Below are 17959 nucleotides of genomic sequence, written 5' to 3'. Positions count from 1 at the left end.
ATGCACTCATTCCACTATATAGATACCGTATTTCCTCAATTAGATGCCTGACCTCAAATACATTCAAGGGCTAGTCGATGCTGGGTCATACCTCTTTTCCCAAAGATAGAACTCAGGCCCCTACTAGACCCCGTACACTAATACTGTGACATGTTGGTGAATATAATCTGAAAAAATTGTAGTCTTGGTCCTCAGGCACCGCCCGTATCATCATAAGTTCACCGCATGTTACGTTTTTATTTCCATTTTTTTTTTTAAATAAAAAAATCCTTAAATATACCTAGTCCAACAGTAGTCAAATACTGTATTCAAGTAATCTACTCAAGTAATACATTTATGTCGCAAGGCCCTTTACCAGGTTGATTGTACACAACTGTTTATTTTGTTACATAACTGTTTTATTTGGTAACATACTAGTTTGAACAACCAAAAAACAAAGAAACACTGCCCGCCCACACTATTTTTTCAAAAGCCATTGCCTGAGAACAAATTCTTTTATTTTTTTAAGCCATAATCACTGATAATGACCATGTCCATGTACCCTTTGTGTGACCGATTCCGCAAGCAGTCAGTTGCCACGGTGCCAGCATGACACAGAACAGACGCCATGTCTCTAAAAGAGGAGATACGGTATTCTTGACAACAATGAGTAGTGACTCTAAAAGTGTTTTTTTCTGTTTGCCTGTTTGTAGTTTTGTGTAGTGATTAAAATATGATAATACTCAAATGTGATATCCCTGATATCCCACAATTCATTGCCTCTGTAAGGTGATATCACTGTCAAAAGCACTGTTCATATCACAGTACTTATAATATACCTGATATCATCGTGTTATCACATAGTTATCATGTTGATAACACTTTTCTTGCCAGTCTTGATATCTGTGCAAGGTGATATTATTCATTTATCATATCTCTATATTGATAACACTATTCATCTCCCTCAGTAAGATGATATCACATATTTATCTTTTATCCCTGTTGATAACACTATTCTTGTCTCAGTTATGAGATTGTCTGTAAGTTGAGATCCTATCAAAACACAATATCTGTGCATCTCAATAAGACTGCTCGGAGGCCATCAACCGGGATGTCTGCTGTTTGACAAAGTGCTCAATCTGCCGGGATCTGGACACTTATGATAGTCCCTTGTACTGGAGAAGAACAGTCAACTGAAACAAACAATGTCGGACATGTCATACTGATTGGTCAGTTTACTAATCATACACTGCATATTTGTTGATATATTTGTCTATATAAAGACACGAGGGTGAGATTTTATTTTCATCTCACCATGTAACCAATTCTATTTATCATTCTTCCAACTTTTTCAGTTTGTAGAAAGTAATAAGCAGTGTCTTAAGTGTAAAAAGTACTGCTAACAGCTTCAGTAGCACAGCCATTAGTGATGTCATTTGATTGTGACGTCATGGTAACCAATGACGTCACAATGATCTGCAAAGCATTGTGATGCAATTTCATTGCAGCGATATCTACAGTATAGCTATCGCTTGATCTCACCCAAGCGATATCTCCTGTGGGAGCCAGTTTTGGATGATAAATAGAGAATCTCACCCGAGTGTCTTTTGATATATTTGATATCAAAAGACACGAGGGTGAGATTTTATTTATCATCCAACATCATTCTTTCAACTTTTTCAATTTGTAGACAGTAATTAGCAGTGTCTTCAGTGTAAAAAGTACTGCAAACAGCTTCAGTAGCGGAGCCATTAGTGATGTCATTTGATTGTGACGTCATGGTAACCAGTGATGTCACAATGGTCTGCAAAGTATTGTGATGTAATTTCATTGCAGCGATATCTACAGTGTAGATATCGGAAAAGCGATGTCTACAGTGTAGATATCGCTTGGTGTGTGTGTGTGTGTGTGTGTGTGTGTGTGTGTGTGTGTGTGTGTGTGTGTCCAGACTCTGTGTGCTTGTACTACTCCACTATAGTGCTAGCACATTGAGATACCATGTCCCAGTTTAACATGAATACCCCACTCAGACACAGTATACCGACTCCGAGCCGACCTGTCCTTGTTTTAGCCCCTTAAAACCGAGCGCCAGACTGGGTAACAACAAGTACCATCTTTAAACATTTTTTGGTATGTCGCGACAGGGGATCGAACACTGGACCTTCCACTCTCCAGGCGGACGAGCTACCACGAGACCACGGGGGCGGTCCATTAGGTTACAAACACAATGTAGTCATACCAAATCAAAAATCAAACATCTCTACGGTGAACATACAGTATGTTTACGCTCTAATAATGTTTTCTCGCTGACTGTTCTACTGTTTTCAGACCGCCCCTGTGGTCGAGTAGATCAAGCGTCTGTCGGAAAGGGGTAGGTCAGGGTTTGAACCCCAGCCATGTCACACCAAATGACGTTAAAAGATTGAACTTGTTGTTCCCTATCTTTGAAGCGGTATTATTAAGATATACTATTCTGAAATAAGGAACCAATCATGCAATATCCTGGGGACGCCTGGGACCTTTTTCAGTGTTTTCTGGAATAATGTATTTTTTCTGAACAATCTCTGGCTCCTCTCCTCCAGAAGATCATATTGTTGGTCCCCCAAAGGACAGTTGTCATGGAAACAATGACAATTGTTATTAGTCAGTTTATGAGGAAACAGATGGATTCCAACACATTAATAAGCTCCTTACCTTGTCCTTGAGTTGCTGACACTGCTGCAGAGCCAGAGTGAAAAGCATGATGGCGTCATTGAGCCACTGAACCACAGTTTCCACCTGCAGAGACAAGCTTGGGCTAAACATACATCTCATTATAAATAACATTTCAAATAAACTTATGAAGGCCTTTCCTTTCAGTTAAAGTATTTTAAACATTTCTATTTACAGCAACAGTAGATGAGGGTATGTTTTTTAGATTTGACTTATTACTGGTCTGCAGAATGAAAAAACCCATTGCCTTTCATTTATAAATAACATTTTTTCACTTTCAATTTTTTTGTTTTTTTGGTTTGTTGTTAACGCTGCACTCAGCAATATTCCAGCTATATGACAGCAGTCTGTAAATAATCGAGTCTGGGCCAGAAGTCCAGTGATTGATATCATGAGCATTGATCCACTCAGTTGGGATCAATGACATGCATCAACCAAGTCACCAAGACTGACCACCCGATCCCGTTAGTTGCCTCTTATGACAGGCAAAGTCGCCTCGAATTTGGTGGATTTGTAAAGCAGGATTAAAATGCATGGCCTTAGAGTAACACACGTGTTTGACATCATAGCTCACCTGGTACCGGGCTGTGACCTCAATCTTCTGGCCGGTGATGTGAACGTGATACAGAGCGAGGATCAACTTGGATGCATGGATGTAGAAGGAGAGGGCGATGTCGCTCGGCACAGGAGGGTACAAAACATGCTGCAAACACAAAACACATTTTATTTCCTTGTACAAGGTCTATCTGGGTTTGAGAGGCCTTGTATGAGGTCTATCTGGGTTTGAGAGACCTTGTATGAGGTCTATCTGGGTTTGAGAGACCTTGTATGATGTCTATCTGGGTTATAGAGGCTTTGTATGAGGTCTATCTGGGTTATAGAGACCTTGTACGAGGTCTATCTGGGTTATAGAGGCCTTGTATGAGGTCTATCTGGGTTATAGAGGCCTTGTATGAGGTCTATCTGGGTTTTAGAGACCTTGTATGAGGTCTATCTGGGTTTTAGAGACCTTGTTTGAGGTCTATCTGGGTTTTAGAGGCCTTGTATGAGGTCTATCTGGGTTTTAGAGGCCTTGTATGAGGTCAATCTGGGTTTTAGAGGCCTTGTATGAGGTCTATCTGGGTTTTAGAGGCCTTGTATGAGGTCTATCTGGGTTTTAGAGGCCTTGTATGAGGTCTATCTGGGTTTTATAGACCTTGTATGAGGTCTATCTGGGTTTTAGAGACCTTGTATGGATTCTATCTGGGTTTTAGAGGCCTTGTATGAGGTCTATCTGGGTTTTAGAGGCCTTGTATGAGGTCTATCTGGGTTTTAGAGGCCTTGTATGAGGTCTATCTGGGTTTTAGAGGCCTTGTATGAGGTCTATCTGGGTTTCAGAGGCCTTGTATGGGTTCTATCTGGGTTTCAGAGACCTTGTATGAGGTCTTTCTGAGATTTAGAGACGTCATATGAAGTCATTTGGAGTTACAGAATGAGCTGTCCCAAATGCATTTAAACCAATCAAACATACTGCCTTTACTTTTTGGAAGAAAGACCTGATGAGCTGGGAAGCAGATGAAATTTAGACGTTTTGTTTCAAGCGTCTAATGTTCTAAAATCGAAGACTTTCTCATTATGGCATTGAACCTGCATACGTTTTGTTAAATGTTAAGTATTGTAACCAACTGTTTTCCCACTGAGCCACCAGGGAAGGTGATGAAAGTTTGTTCAGTTTTATATGTCATAACTTAGTTTTGCCCATGCTGCACATGTTTTTTCTCTCGCATGCTTTGTTTGCATTCCTTTTATACCACGACACACTGTACTGCTTCACTGTAAGATGTTTTTTTTTCCTTTTTTTCTGTTATTCCTTGCATTTAGACGGTTTATCAGTCAGAGAAAACACTACCCCTGTATACTTTTAGTGATTAATTCATGATAAATTTAAAGCGATGTAACTTTGTATACATGTATGTATCGAAACGCATCACCATTGTTAGCCGAGGACATTTCTACTGAGGGGTTAGAATTCTTCAAACCTTGCTGTTTAAATTATCTGTGTGTAACTTCTTTTTTATTTCCTCGGTTTATAAGCCATCAGAGCTCCAGATAAGTTTTTGGTGTTGTTGGTATTTTACCCCTGCATTTTAAAATCTTTGGGTATCAGTAATTCTATCTGGGTATTCAAATTTCTGTTACCCACTAGTTTTTACACTTGTGGGTATTTATGTTAAATATTTAAAAACACTTCATCTAGTCCCTGCAAACTGTTGTCGTGTGGGTTTGAGAGCTTTATAGGACTCAAAAATACCGCAATACTTCCAAAAGAAAGTGTGATGGCAAATGATCATGATGTAACTGTCATCGTGGAGTTTGGCAAGATTGACGGAATGTCTGTATATAATTTCAAAATAAGTTTGATTTGCTAATCGAATACACAGGGTTACTTCACAATATTTTTTATGAAAAGCACTAGTTTTATTTTTGTAGCGAATCTGTAATGTTTGTTGCGTATTTGATACGCTTGAATTTTATTTCACTGCATATTTCTGCATTTCTAATGCGTATTTTACGCAGATACGCAGCTTATCTGGAGCTCTGAGTCATGTTAAGGTCCTTTGACTCAGTCTTGAGTAGATGGTATGTAGAAGGACCATAAGTGTGTGGGGTAGGACAGACAGACGTAGGGCATCTTCGTATCGTTTGGGAAAATAATAGAATTTAGATACTCGTGTCGTAAACATAGTGTGACATGAACATGAAAATACTTGTAAAATCCTAGATATTTTTTATATTTGTATACAGATCCTGCATTACTCCTTAAAGCATATTACTGCTTGTTCTTGACACAGAAAAGAGCTGAAGAAGTTGTTCCATTGTTACAATGCAATACAACCTAGCAGCAGACTCAGCTTACCATATTTCTGTTATTGACAAGGTCTTGTAATGATTTCCGTTTTGGCAGCGTGAGACTTCCTCGGCCCTTCAGCAAACTCTTCATGATGTCATCCAGCAGCTGAGGACAAGACGATCAACACTAACACAGAGACAGTAATGCACACACAGTCGAAGGGGCAGTCGGGTAGCTTGTCACGCCGAAGACCCGGATTCAATTCCCGACATGGGTGCGATATTTGAAGCCCATTTCTGGTGTCCCCCGCCGTGATATTGCTCTAATATTGCTAAAAATGGCGTAGAACCATACTCACTCACTCACTCACAGTGTCACACACAGTTCAACCTCTGTAATCCAGACTTACTGGACATACAGTTCAACCTCTGTAATCCAGACTTACTGGACATACAGTTCAACCTCAGTAATCCAGACTTACTGGACGTACAGTTCAACCTCTGTTATCCAGACTTATTGGACATGCAGTTCAACCTCTGTTATCCAGACTTATTGGACATGTAGGGAAATCACCATCTAAATCTACAACATCTACACAACTAACTCACAAGTATAACTTCCTTCCCTGACTTGAACTTGTAGCTGCCATCGTGACTGTTGACGGTCATCAAAGCCCTGCACAGGTGGTTCCCTGCATCCTGGATCTGCAACATGAGTGAGTGAGTGAGTGAGTGAGTGAGTGAGAGTGTGTGTGCGTGCGTGTGTGCGTGCGTGCGTGTGTGTGTGTGAGGAGCAAGAGTGAGCGAGTGAGTGAAAGTGTGAGTGTGTGAAGAGCGAGAGTGAGTGAGTGAGTATACCCATGTTAGAAATCAAACCCAGGTTTTTGGCATGACAAGCACTTTACCCACTAAGCTAGCCCACAACCAATAATTAAGTGAGTGAGTGAGTGAGTTGGGTTTCACACTGATTTGACCAGTATCTCCGTCGCCCCAGTGTGTGTCAACTTGTGGAGAGGAAGGCTGAAGTGCTTGCAGGTCTTCATCATAATCAGGGCTTTCAAACCCATACTCCTGGCACAGTCATTCCGGAAAAATAATTGTGGCACCTCAGTGCTACACTTTGTGCAAGTGAGCACACTACCATCACACCTCTTCCCTCCCACCACTACCATCACAGCTCTACCATCCCACACCCCTCCTACCATCACAGCTCTACCTTCCCACCACTACCATGACAGCCCTACATCTCACCACTACCATCACAGCCCTACATCCCACCACTACCACTACCATCACAGCTCTACCACCATCAACCCCACTACCATCACAGCTCTACCTTCCCACCACTACAATCACAGCTCTACCATCAACCCCACTACCATCACAGCTCTACCTTCCCACCACTACAATCACAGCTCTACAATCCAACCACTACCATCACAGCTCTACCATCAACCCCACTACCATCACAGCTCTACCTTCCCACCACTACAATCACAGCTCTACAATCCCACCACTACAATCACAACTCTACCACCCACACACCACTACAATCACAGCTCTACAATCCCACCACTACAATCACAGCTCTACCACCCACACACCACTACCATCACAGCTCTACAATCCCACCACTACCATCGCAGCTCTACCACCAACACACCACTACAATCACAGCTCTACAATCCACACACCACTACAATCACAGCTCTACAATCCCACCACTACAATCACAGCTCTACAATCCCACCACTACCATCACAGCTCTACAATCCCACCACCACCATCACAGCTCTACCACCCACACACCACTACCATCACAGCTCTACAATCCCACCACTATCATCACAGCTCTACCACCCACACACAACTACCATCACAGCTCTACAATCCCACCACCACCATCACAGCTCTACCTTCCCACCACTACAATCACAGCTCTACAATCCCACCACTACCATCACAGCTCTACCATCCCACCACTACCATCACAGCTCTACAATCCCACCACTACCATCACAGCTCTACCACCCACACACCACTACCATCACAGCTCTACCACCCACACACCACTACCATCACAGCTCTACCTTCCACCCCATCTCTACTATCACAGCTCTACCATCCCACCACTACAATCACAGCTCTACAATCCCACCACTACCATCCCACCACTACCATCCCACCACTACCATCACAGCTCTACCACCCACACACCACTACCATCACAGCTCTACCTTCCACTACCATCACAGCTCTACCATCAAACCACTACCATCACAGCTCTACCATCAAACCACTACCATCACAGCTCTACCATCAAACCACTACCATCACACCACTACCATCACAGTTCTACCTTCCCTGCCCCCACCCCCAGCGGTACTGACCTGCTGCAACTTCCACTGGGAGTCCTCCAGGATGCTGGTCTTGTAGATGTGATGCTCCTTCCCCTGTTTGTGCTTGAAGTTGATGTCCTGCAACACAGGGTGCATAAGTCACACCATCGGAGTACGTAGTAGATGGTAGTGTGGGGGTTAGTGGGAGACAGGGTGCACCAGTCACACCATCGGAGTACGTAGTGGGTGGTGGTGTTGGGGGTCGTGGGAGACAGGGTGCACCAGTCACACATCGGAGTACGTAGTGGGTGGTAGTGTTGGGGGTAGTGTTGGGGGTAGTGTTGGGGGTAGTGGGAGACAGGGTGCACCAGTCACACCATCGGAGTACGTAGTGGGTGGTGGTTTAAGGGGTAGTGGGAGACAGGGTGCACCAGTCACACCATCGGAGTACATAGTGGGTGGTGGTTTAAGGGGTAGTGGGAGACAGGGTGCACCAGTCACACCATCGGAGTACGTAGTGGGTGGTAGTGTTGGGGGTAGTGTTGGGGGTAGTGGGAGACAGGGTGCACCAGTCACACCATCGGAGTACATAGTGGGTGGTAGTGTGGGGGTAGTGGGAGACAGGGTGCACCAGTCACACCATCGGAGTACGTAGTGGGCGGTAGTGTTGGGGGTAGTGGGAGACAGGGTGCACCAGTCACACCATCGGAGTACGTAGTGGGTGGTAGTGTTGGGGGTAGTGTTGGGGGTAGTGGGAGACAGGGTGCACCAGTCACACCATCGGAGTACGTAGTGGGCGGTAGTGTTGGGGGTAGTGGGAGACAGGGTACACCAGTCACACCATCGGAGTACATAGTGGGTGGTGGTTTAAGGGGTAGTGGGAGACAGGGTGCACCAGTCACACCATCGGAGTACGTAGTGGGCGGTAGTGTTGGGGGTAGTGGGAGACAGGGTGCACCAGTCACACCATCGGAGTACATAGTGGGTGGTAGTGTTGGGGGTAGTGGGAGACAGGGTGCACCAGTCACACCATCGGAGTACGTAGTGGGCGGTAGTGTTGGGGGTAGTGGGAGACAGGGTGCACCAGTCACACCATCGGAGTACATAGTGGGTGGTAGTGTTGGGGGTAGTGGGAGACAGGGTGCACCAGTCACACCATCGGAGTACGTAGTGGGCGGTAGTGTTGGGGGTAGTGGGAGACAGGGTGCACCAGTCACACCATCGGAGTACGTAGTGGGCGGTAGTGTGGGGGGTAGTGGGAGACAGGGTGCACCAGTCACACCATCGGAGTACATAGTGGGTGGTAGTGTTGGGGGTAGTGGGAGACAGGGTACACCAGTCACACCATCGGAGTACGTAGTGGGTGGTAGTGTGGGGGGTAGTGGGAGACAGGGTACACCAGTCACACCATCGGAGTACGTAGTGGGCGGTAGTGTTGGGGGTAGTGGGAGACAGGGTACACCAGTCACACCATCGGAGTACATAGTGGGTGGTAGTGTTGGGGGTAGTGGGAGACAGGGTACACCAGTCACACCATCGGAGTACGTAGTGGGTGGTAGTGTTGGGGGTAGTGGGAGACAGGGTACACCAGTCACACCATCGGAGTACGTAGTGGGTGGTAGTGTGGGGGGTAGTGGGAGACAGGGTACACCAGTCACACCATCGGAGTACATAGAGGGCGGTAGTGTTGGGGGTAGTGGGAGACAGGGTACACCAGTCACACCATCGGAGTACATAGTGGGTGGTAGTGTTGGGGGTAGTGGGAGACAGGGTACACCAGTCACACCATCGGAGTACGTAGTGGGTGGTAGTGTTGGGGGTAGTGGGAGACAGGGTACACCAGTCACACCATCGGAGTACATAGTGGGCGGTAGTGTTGGGGGTAGTGGGAGACAGGGTACACCAGTCACACCATCGGAGTACATAGTGGGTGGTAGTGTTGGGGGTAGTGGGAGACAGGGTGCACCAGTCACACCATCGGAGTACATAGTGGGTGGTGGTTTAAGGGGTAGTGGGAGACAGGGTACACCAGTCACACCATCGGAGTACATAGTGGGTGGTAGTGTTGGGGGTAGTGTTGGGGGTAGTGGGAGACAGGGTGCACCAGTCACACCATCGGAGTACATAGTGGGTGGTAGTGTGGGGGGTAGTGGGAGACAGGGTGCACCAGTCACACCATCGGAGTACGTAGTGGGCGGTAGTGTTGGGGGTAGTGGGAGACAGGGTGCACCAGTCACACCATCGGAGTACATAGTGGGTGGTAGTGTGGGGGGTAGTGGGAGACAGGGTGCACCAGTCACACCATCGGAGTACGTAGTGGGCGGTAGTGTTGGGGGTAGTGGGAGACAGGGTGCACCAGTCACACCATTGGAGTACATAGTGGGTGGTGGTTTAAGGGGTAGTGGGAGACAGGGTGCACCAGTCACACCATCGGAGTACATAGTGGGTGGTAGTGTTGGGGTAGTGTTTGGGGTAGTGGGAGACAGGGTGCACCAGTCACACCATCGGAGTACATAGTGGGTGGTAGTGTTGGGGGTAGTGGGAGACAGGGTGTACCAGTCACACCATCGGAGTACGTAGTGGGCGGTAGTGTTGGGGGTAGTGGGAGACAGGGTACACCAGTCACACCATCGGAGTACGTAGTGGGCGGTAGTGTTGGGGGTAGTGGGAGACAGGGTACACCAGTCACACCATCGGAGTACATAGTGGGTGGTAGTGTTGGGGGTAGTGGGAGACAGGGTACACCAGTCACACCATCGGAGTACATAGTGGGTGGTAGTGTTGGGGGTAGTGGGAGACAGGGTGTACCAGTCACACCATCGGAGTACGTAGTGGGCGGTAGTGTTGGGGGTAGTGGGAGACAGGGTACACCAGTCACACCATCGGAGTACGTAGTGGGCGGTAGTGTTGGGGGTAGTGGGAGACAGGGTACACCAGTCACACCATCGGAGTACATAGTGGGTGGTAGTGTTGGGGGTAGTGGGAGACAGGGTACACCAGTCACACCATCGGAGTACGTAGTGGGCGGTAGTGTTGGGGGTAGTGGGAGACAGGGTACACCAGTCACACCATCGGAGTACATAGTGGGTGGTAGTGTTGGGGGTAGTGGGAGACAGGGTACACCAGTCACACCATCGGAGTACGTAGTGGGCGGTAGTGTTGGGGGTAGTGGGAGACAGGGTACACCAGTCACACCATCGGAGTACGTAGTGGGCGGTAGTGTTGGGGGTAGTGGGAGACAGGGTGCACCAGTCACACCATCGGAGTACGTAGTGGGTGGTGGTTTAAGGGGTAGTGGGAGTCATGTTCCCTCCATGGCAAACATTTGGTGGATGTTATAGGACATATCCATGTGGGTAATATACATGACCAATTCAGACCTCCATACACAATTTCTCCCTGTACCGCTATATGATGGAGTTGTCTCCCTTGTCAAACTGCGCAAAGACCGGCTTTTGCTCGGCGCAACTAATTAAAATAATGAACTTTTATCCGTAAAGTATGCAAATTTCGATAAAATGAATGACATCTGATATAGAGAACACAAATAATCAAAAAGGTTAGTGAGTGCATTTTGTTCCGTTTAGCGTACATAACATGTATATAGAGGACATATCCAAGTGGGTAGTATATAGGACATATCCAAGTGGGTAGTATATAGGACATATCCAAGTGGGTAGTATGTAGGACATATCCAAGTGGGTATTATTTAGAACATATCCAAGTGGGTACTATATAGGACATATCCAAGTGGGTACTACATAGGACATATCAAAGTGGATACTATATAGGATATATCCATGTGGGTACTATATAGGACATATCCATGTGGGTACTATATAGGACATATCCAAGTGGGTATATATAGAACATATCCATGTGGGTACTACATAGGACATATCCAAGTGGATACTATATAGGACATATCCATGTGGGTACTATATAGGACATATCCATGTGGGTACTATATAGGACATATCCATGTGGGTACTACATAAGACATATCCAAGTGGATACTATATAGGACATATCAATGTGGGTACTATATAAGACATATCCATGTGGGTACTACATAGGACATATCAAAGTGGGTACTATATAAGACATATCCATGTGGGTACTATATTGGACATATCCAAGTGGGTATATATAGGACATATCCAAGTGGGTACTACATAGGACATATCCAAGTGGATACTATATAGGACATATCCATGTGGGTACTATATAGGACATATCCATGTGGGTACTATATAGGACATATCCAAGTGGGTACTACATAGGACATATCCAAGTGGATACTATATAGGACATATCCATGTGGGTACTATATAGGACATATCCATGTGGGTACTATATAGGACATATCCATGTGGGTACTATATAGGACATATCCATGTGGGTACTATATAGGACATATCCATGTGGGTACTATATAGGACGTACACTTACTGCTTCAAATATGGAGTCTCCTCTGAGGGTGACCATACACTTGATGTGCCCCGTGCCACTGAAACAGGGGAAAACAGGAAAAACATACAATCACTGCATTCCATCAAGTCACAACAAATTACATTTTTAATGTTTCATACCAGGGGCATGTCACCCCTGAAGAGCAGCTGGAAAATATATCAATTAATATAAATATGATATATTTCTTTTTATCATCTCCCGCTGGTAATATAGACCCATTAACACAATATAAAATGTTATATATAAATTCCATGTCTTCATCACTATCACTGATTCAAGAAGCCAGCTGCAGTTTTAACTCCATGGCAGAATGACTTTCATATAAATAAATATATGATTGACATAGCTATTTATTTATATTTTTATTTTCTACTGAGCTTGTGTGGAAATCCTGGAATTATTCTGTGCAACATAAAATTAAGAAAGTGTGGCTTTTTTCATTCTTTGGAATCTTCTGTCAAAAGAATAAGCTTGTTTACCGCTAGGCAGTTAGGTGGAGGAAGATGTTAACACACTTCCCAGCTATACAAAAGTACACACTATTACTATTTATTTTTGCATCAAAAGTTTGGACTGGGTTATCGTGTCTGCGAAACCTGGCCACTGATGTGAGATTTCCCTGTCTCCACTTACTTTGGGCTATTCATAAGTATCCGCTGTGCCTTGATCTGCCGCGGGTCCGTCACTGGGGAAACACGAGACAAAACAATGTTTCATCTCACACGTAATTTGTCACATCCTCCGTTCTCTAGTGTATCATATCTCCATTCTATTATAAGGTCAGACCTTTTGAAAAACTTGGTTTACGACTCACAAAAAAAATGAAATTTGCAAAAGCAGTGTTGTTTTTATTCCGCCAATCACAAATATGTAAAATGTTAAAAAAAATCAATTACTGTCACTATTAATGCTAAAAAATATTTAGAATACTGCAATTAAACAAAGTGTGACAAATCTTGAAAGGAAATAAAAAACAAATTTGACATTTGAATTTTACAATTATTTTAAAGACCAACTGACATGAATTTTGGGGCCAATAATCCATAAAAAAAAACAAAGAAAAAGTCTGACCTAGATATCCTGGACACGTTCACTGGACCATTGTCATGGTGAGCCCAATGTCAACACAACGCTACACATGTCAGATCACTCTCAGGATTGGGAATAATTCTGTTACCTTTGTGACAAGAGTGACAGACATGGCGGTATACTGATAAGCAGTGTATTTGCATAAAAGAATACCACCACCCCCAAAAATATCTTTTTATTCAAAACCAAATTACTTTCAATTAACTTACGTACAGAAATGCATGCATTAAATGAACAACTCAAATGTATAAAAACAGCTAATAAAAATACCCAATGAAGCTTTTTCAGCATGAGTACAAATGAGCTAATATCCGAAACACAATTACAGGCAAATTTACTTTCCGAGTCAAGCCTATATATTTAGAACAGTTATCATGGTTATATACATCTAAAACATTATTTCATTTTTTTTAAATGTTCACTAATTTTGGTTAAAACCCAATACAGTAATAAATAGATTAGTGAAAAAATATTGGTTACCCAATGAAAAATGTAATAACCCAATGAAGATGGAAACCCTAGAGTAAAAACTCAATTGCTCAAAAAGGCTCTGGATAAATATATTATAAATCACAGTGCTTATTTCCCAAAGAAGTCAGGTTGTCCTATTCAGGTGTTCTGGGAACACTGTGTGCCCCAATGCCCCATGGAACAAGTCAGAAGACGTTCATGCTTTACATTCTGTGGGCCAAGGAAGTAACGTTCATGGCTTCATTCCGTCTCCTTGTGTTCTATGACAGCGCCACCAAGAGACTTCAGTTAAATTGATCAAATTAGATTAAATTATTTGAGGCAGCAAGTAAAATAAAACCCAAAGCCTTCAGTACAGACTTCAGAGGAGATTGAGCCGTGTATACATTTCAAGCAAGCTTCTTTTAACATTTCGTTCAACAGCAGCCGAATCTGCTCTGAACAAAGAACATCTCTTGGGCAATCAATTTGTTTTTCACATTTCTGGTGAGATATGGTCTGAAATCGAAAGGACCAAAATTTAATCATGATTCCAACAAAAAGTGTAATTCTGAAAGTCATGAAAACCTGGCACCAGATGAAGGCCATTCTTGGTCATATCCGTTAAAACGGAACTTGGAAATACTCATGCTGCACCCAATGATTGGAATAGCTCGGCTGTCGAATGTGAGATATAACCATGCATTTATCCCACCTGTCTCAATGCACATATACTGCGCAAAAGAAGTTAAGCACCTCCCGATTCTTTCATATTACAATAGTTAATCTGTTGGGTGGTCCTTAACTTTATTTTTGTAGTATATCTGGCCTTGATTAGCCTGATCCAGACAGGGACACAGCTTTTTTCTGGAAGGTAATTTAAGGTACCGACGTTTACTACAATATCTGAAAAACTATTGGACCTACTCCAGTCAAAGTTGGTATGAGATTATTAAAGGGTGCACGGGAATCATGCACGTTGAGACGCCCAACGCTAACACTGTATTCATGCGTGATTCCCGTGCACCCCCGACGCAGGGGTAGCATTATGCAGATGGCTGTTACAATGAATGCTCGTTCCACCCGTGACGAACAGGTCTGGTTGTTGATGAAATATAGTGATAGCTAAATAGACAGATTTTTTATTCATGCACCGATTGTCTTTAAATGTAATATCCAGTTATGTATGACTGTTTAATAATCTCATACCAACTTCGACTGGAGTAGGTCCGATAGTTTTTCAGATATTGTAGTAAACGTCGGTACCTTAAATTACCTTCCAGACTATTGAGTGCATCATGATACTAGCTACACAACACGAGCATCGTTTCAGCAGGCGATAGAAGACAGAGCCTCAGGAATTTCACAATTTCTTTGGCGTGAGTGAGTATGGTTTTACGCTGATTTTAGCAATATTCCAGTAATATCATGGCGGGGGGACACCAGAAATGTGCTTCACATATTGTAACCTTATGGGGAATCGAACCCAGGTCTTTGCGTGATGAGCAAACGCTTTAACCACTAGGCTACCCGACCGCCCCTCAATTTCTCTGGAAGGAGGAATCAAACAAATGTCTTATATGTACATATCTATTATCTTTATTCAGGACACCTAGTACTGTCACAAAACCTGCATCCAAATTATACATTCCTGTTTTTTCTGGAATGACGAACATGAAACATTTGGTCCTGTACCAGGTTACTGTAGTACCAAACTCAACTATCATATTCGACGTAATAAGCGCTCAGCTCTAATAAGCGCCCACAGCGATATTTGCTAATATATTGGCTAGTGAACAATCCCAATTAGCACCCCTTCCAATTGATCAATGTACACAAGACTTATTTATTTTCGTATAATACACACTCCCCTTAATCATGGGGAATTTAATTCTGGAAATATATATCTGTCGTACATAGACATTTCAGTCTGTCAGAATAAACCACGAAATTTATCTTTCAACTCTGTTTTTTTCACCAAAATAATATTCTAATAAGAGCCCCCTATTCCTAATTTTGAGAGCACCCTGGGTGATTATTATGTCGAAAAGGTAATTACAATTTCCAGTATTAATTTTCTGGTAACCATGGAAACTCACCATTATCTCCATTTGGTAAGGTCTGAATGGGGAACCGCTTACTGCATTCCTGGAAAAAGACAAGGAACAGATTACCAAACACATTTCCAGGAACTGTTACAGACTAATTAATCACATCAACAAATGCAACATCGCAGATTGATACATTGATACTCCAGATAAGTCCCAGACAAGTGTCCAGCTAACAAACTGACCCATCATTTTATGATTAACATTATTAGTTATCTTGAAATTTCAACATAGAATTTTCTCACGGGTTCATAATTCCATATACACCGATTCACAAAATGGCGCTTGTTGTTGATGGCAACATATAACGATCATTATGAGATTAAAAAAACCCACGAGAAACAGCTTCCCACATTATGAAAGTGGATGACTGGTTTGTTAAATCTGTTTTAGAAATAATATTGACTTTTTCAATATAATTACAACGTTTTTCATCTTATATTTTTGAATATCTGCGAGTACCGGCACATGTCTTGCAGTCCGACTTCGCAGTGTTTTTTTGCCTTTCAATTCCTGGTTCGGCTTATCTGCGGGTCATATCATTTTCTCTCGTATTTCAATGGTTAAATTAACACCTTGGCTTATCTACGGGGTCGGCTTATCCGCGGTCATATACGGTAACTAGTAGGAAAATTCATCAAAAGTTATATCTGAATACAGAAAATATTGGTATAAGTTGTAGCAGAATCACTTTGGTTACATGGGGTTTCATGCGTCCTGCGTTACGTTCTATCCCACGAGCCCGAGGCAAGTGACATAAAACCTAACGAGGGATGCATAAAATCGTGTGTACCCCAAGTGATCCTGCTACAACAATTTTTTCTTACATGTTTTAACAATTATGACATTAATTTTATTTTTTTTTAAATTTAAAACTGATAGAAAAGAACTGAGGTTAACTTGTGCTATTTCATGTGACTTTCAATGACTCGGAAAAAGTGTGCTGCGTTTTGCTTTGAAGCGGAATTTATTCTGCCTCAGAAATCCACATGTAGTCTGACTTGCTCGTGGCGGGGTATAAGGGATTTATTCGCCTGCAGCAAAATTTATTTCCCTCCATGGCAGGAAACATCATAGCTTATTAAGATCACGTGGACCAATCAGATCTCATCATTCTGACACGGAGGTATGATCATTTTTTTCACCAAACAACCGACCAGTTTCTGATGTAATCTGATTGTTTTTCTTAATCATTAAAAAAACTTACTATTTAGACAGATTTACTAAGCTAATTAACAAAAAAAAAAATCAAAAATATTTTAGTTATATTTTTATACCATCATATACAAGTACCATTTTGCATCAATGCTCTCACTTAACCCATTGTATGTCGCAGCTAGTGGCTACGTGACTGTTGTTTTACGGCACACTCAGCAACATTCCAGCTTACAGAAAACAAGAGCCACAGTATCACAGAGCTTATAGACTTCTGACACTCAACAATATTCCAGCTTACAGAAAACAAGAACCACAGTATCACAGAGCTTATAGACTTCTGACACTCAGCAACATTCCAGCTATATGATGGCAGTCTGCAAATAATCAAGTCTGGACCAGATATCCAGTGATTGATATCATGAGCATTGATCCACTCAATTGGGATACAATAACATGTATCAACAAAGTCAGCGAGCCTGACCACCCGATCCCGTTAGTCGGCTTTTATGACAAGCATAGTCGGCTTTCACGGCAAGCATGGATTGCTGAAGATGTATGCACGAGTCAGCAAAATTTGTAGTCAAGGGCCCTGAAACTCATTCCAAATATGTGTATATGGAGGGGATGGTATGCAAGATGATTTTCAAAAGTTCATTATCTATATAATTTTGATGCCATGGGTACAGTTAGATTCCTGCACCCAGGTTCCGTAGCGATGGTGTCACAGTCAGGATGGATTGGCAGCAAGGTACAAATGTTGCATTACACAGAGTCATGTTGCTCAAAGAGTCCAACGAAAGAGGTTTTACCCAAAAAAGGGAT

General features: G+C 43.1%; 1 protein-coding gene across 1 annotated transcript in view; it reads right to left on the bottom strand.

Annotated features, from left to right (window-relative positions):
- Positions 1 to 1085: 1085 nt before the first annotated feature.
- Positions 1086 to 17959, bottom strand: part of LOC139456096 (protein rogdi-like) — a 38532-nt gene continuing 21658 nt past the window's right edge. Inside the window, exons 3-11 of the mRNA XM_071237619.1 lie at positions 15971 to 16019; positions 12966 to 13017; positions 12312 to 12369; positions 7911 to 7997; positions 6130 to 6225; positions 5588 to 5686; positions 3266 to 3394; positions 2674 to 2757; positions 1086 to 1172 (exon numbers count right to left, since the gene is read on the bottom strand). Coding sequence (XP_071093720.1) covers positions 1137 to 1172; positions 2674 to 2757; positions 3266 to 3394; positions 5588 to 5686; positions 6130 to 6225; positions 7911 to 7997; positions 12312 to 12369; positions 12966 to 13017; positions 15971 to 16019 — 690 coding nt within the window. The 3' untranslated portion in view covers positions 1086 to 1136. The remainder of the gene's footprint in view (positions 1173 to 2673; positions 2758 to 3265; positions 3395 to 5587; positions 5687 to 6129; positions 6226 to 7910; positions 7998 to 12311; positions 12370 to 12965; positions 13018 to 15970; positions 16020 to 17959) is intronic.

The sequence above is a fragment of the Haliotis cracherodii genome, unplaced genomic scaffold (assembly GCF_022045235.1).
Source record: "Haliotis cracherodii isolate W230 unplaced genomic scaffold, xgHalCrac1.p SCAF_11, whole genome shotgun sequence".
NCBI classification, from domain to species: domain Eukaryota; kingdom Metazoa; phylum Mollusca; class Gastropoda; order Lepetellida; family Haliotidae; genus Haliotis; species Haliotis cracherodii.
This window is presented reverse-complemented; position numbering and strand designations above follow the sequence as displayed.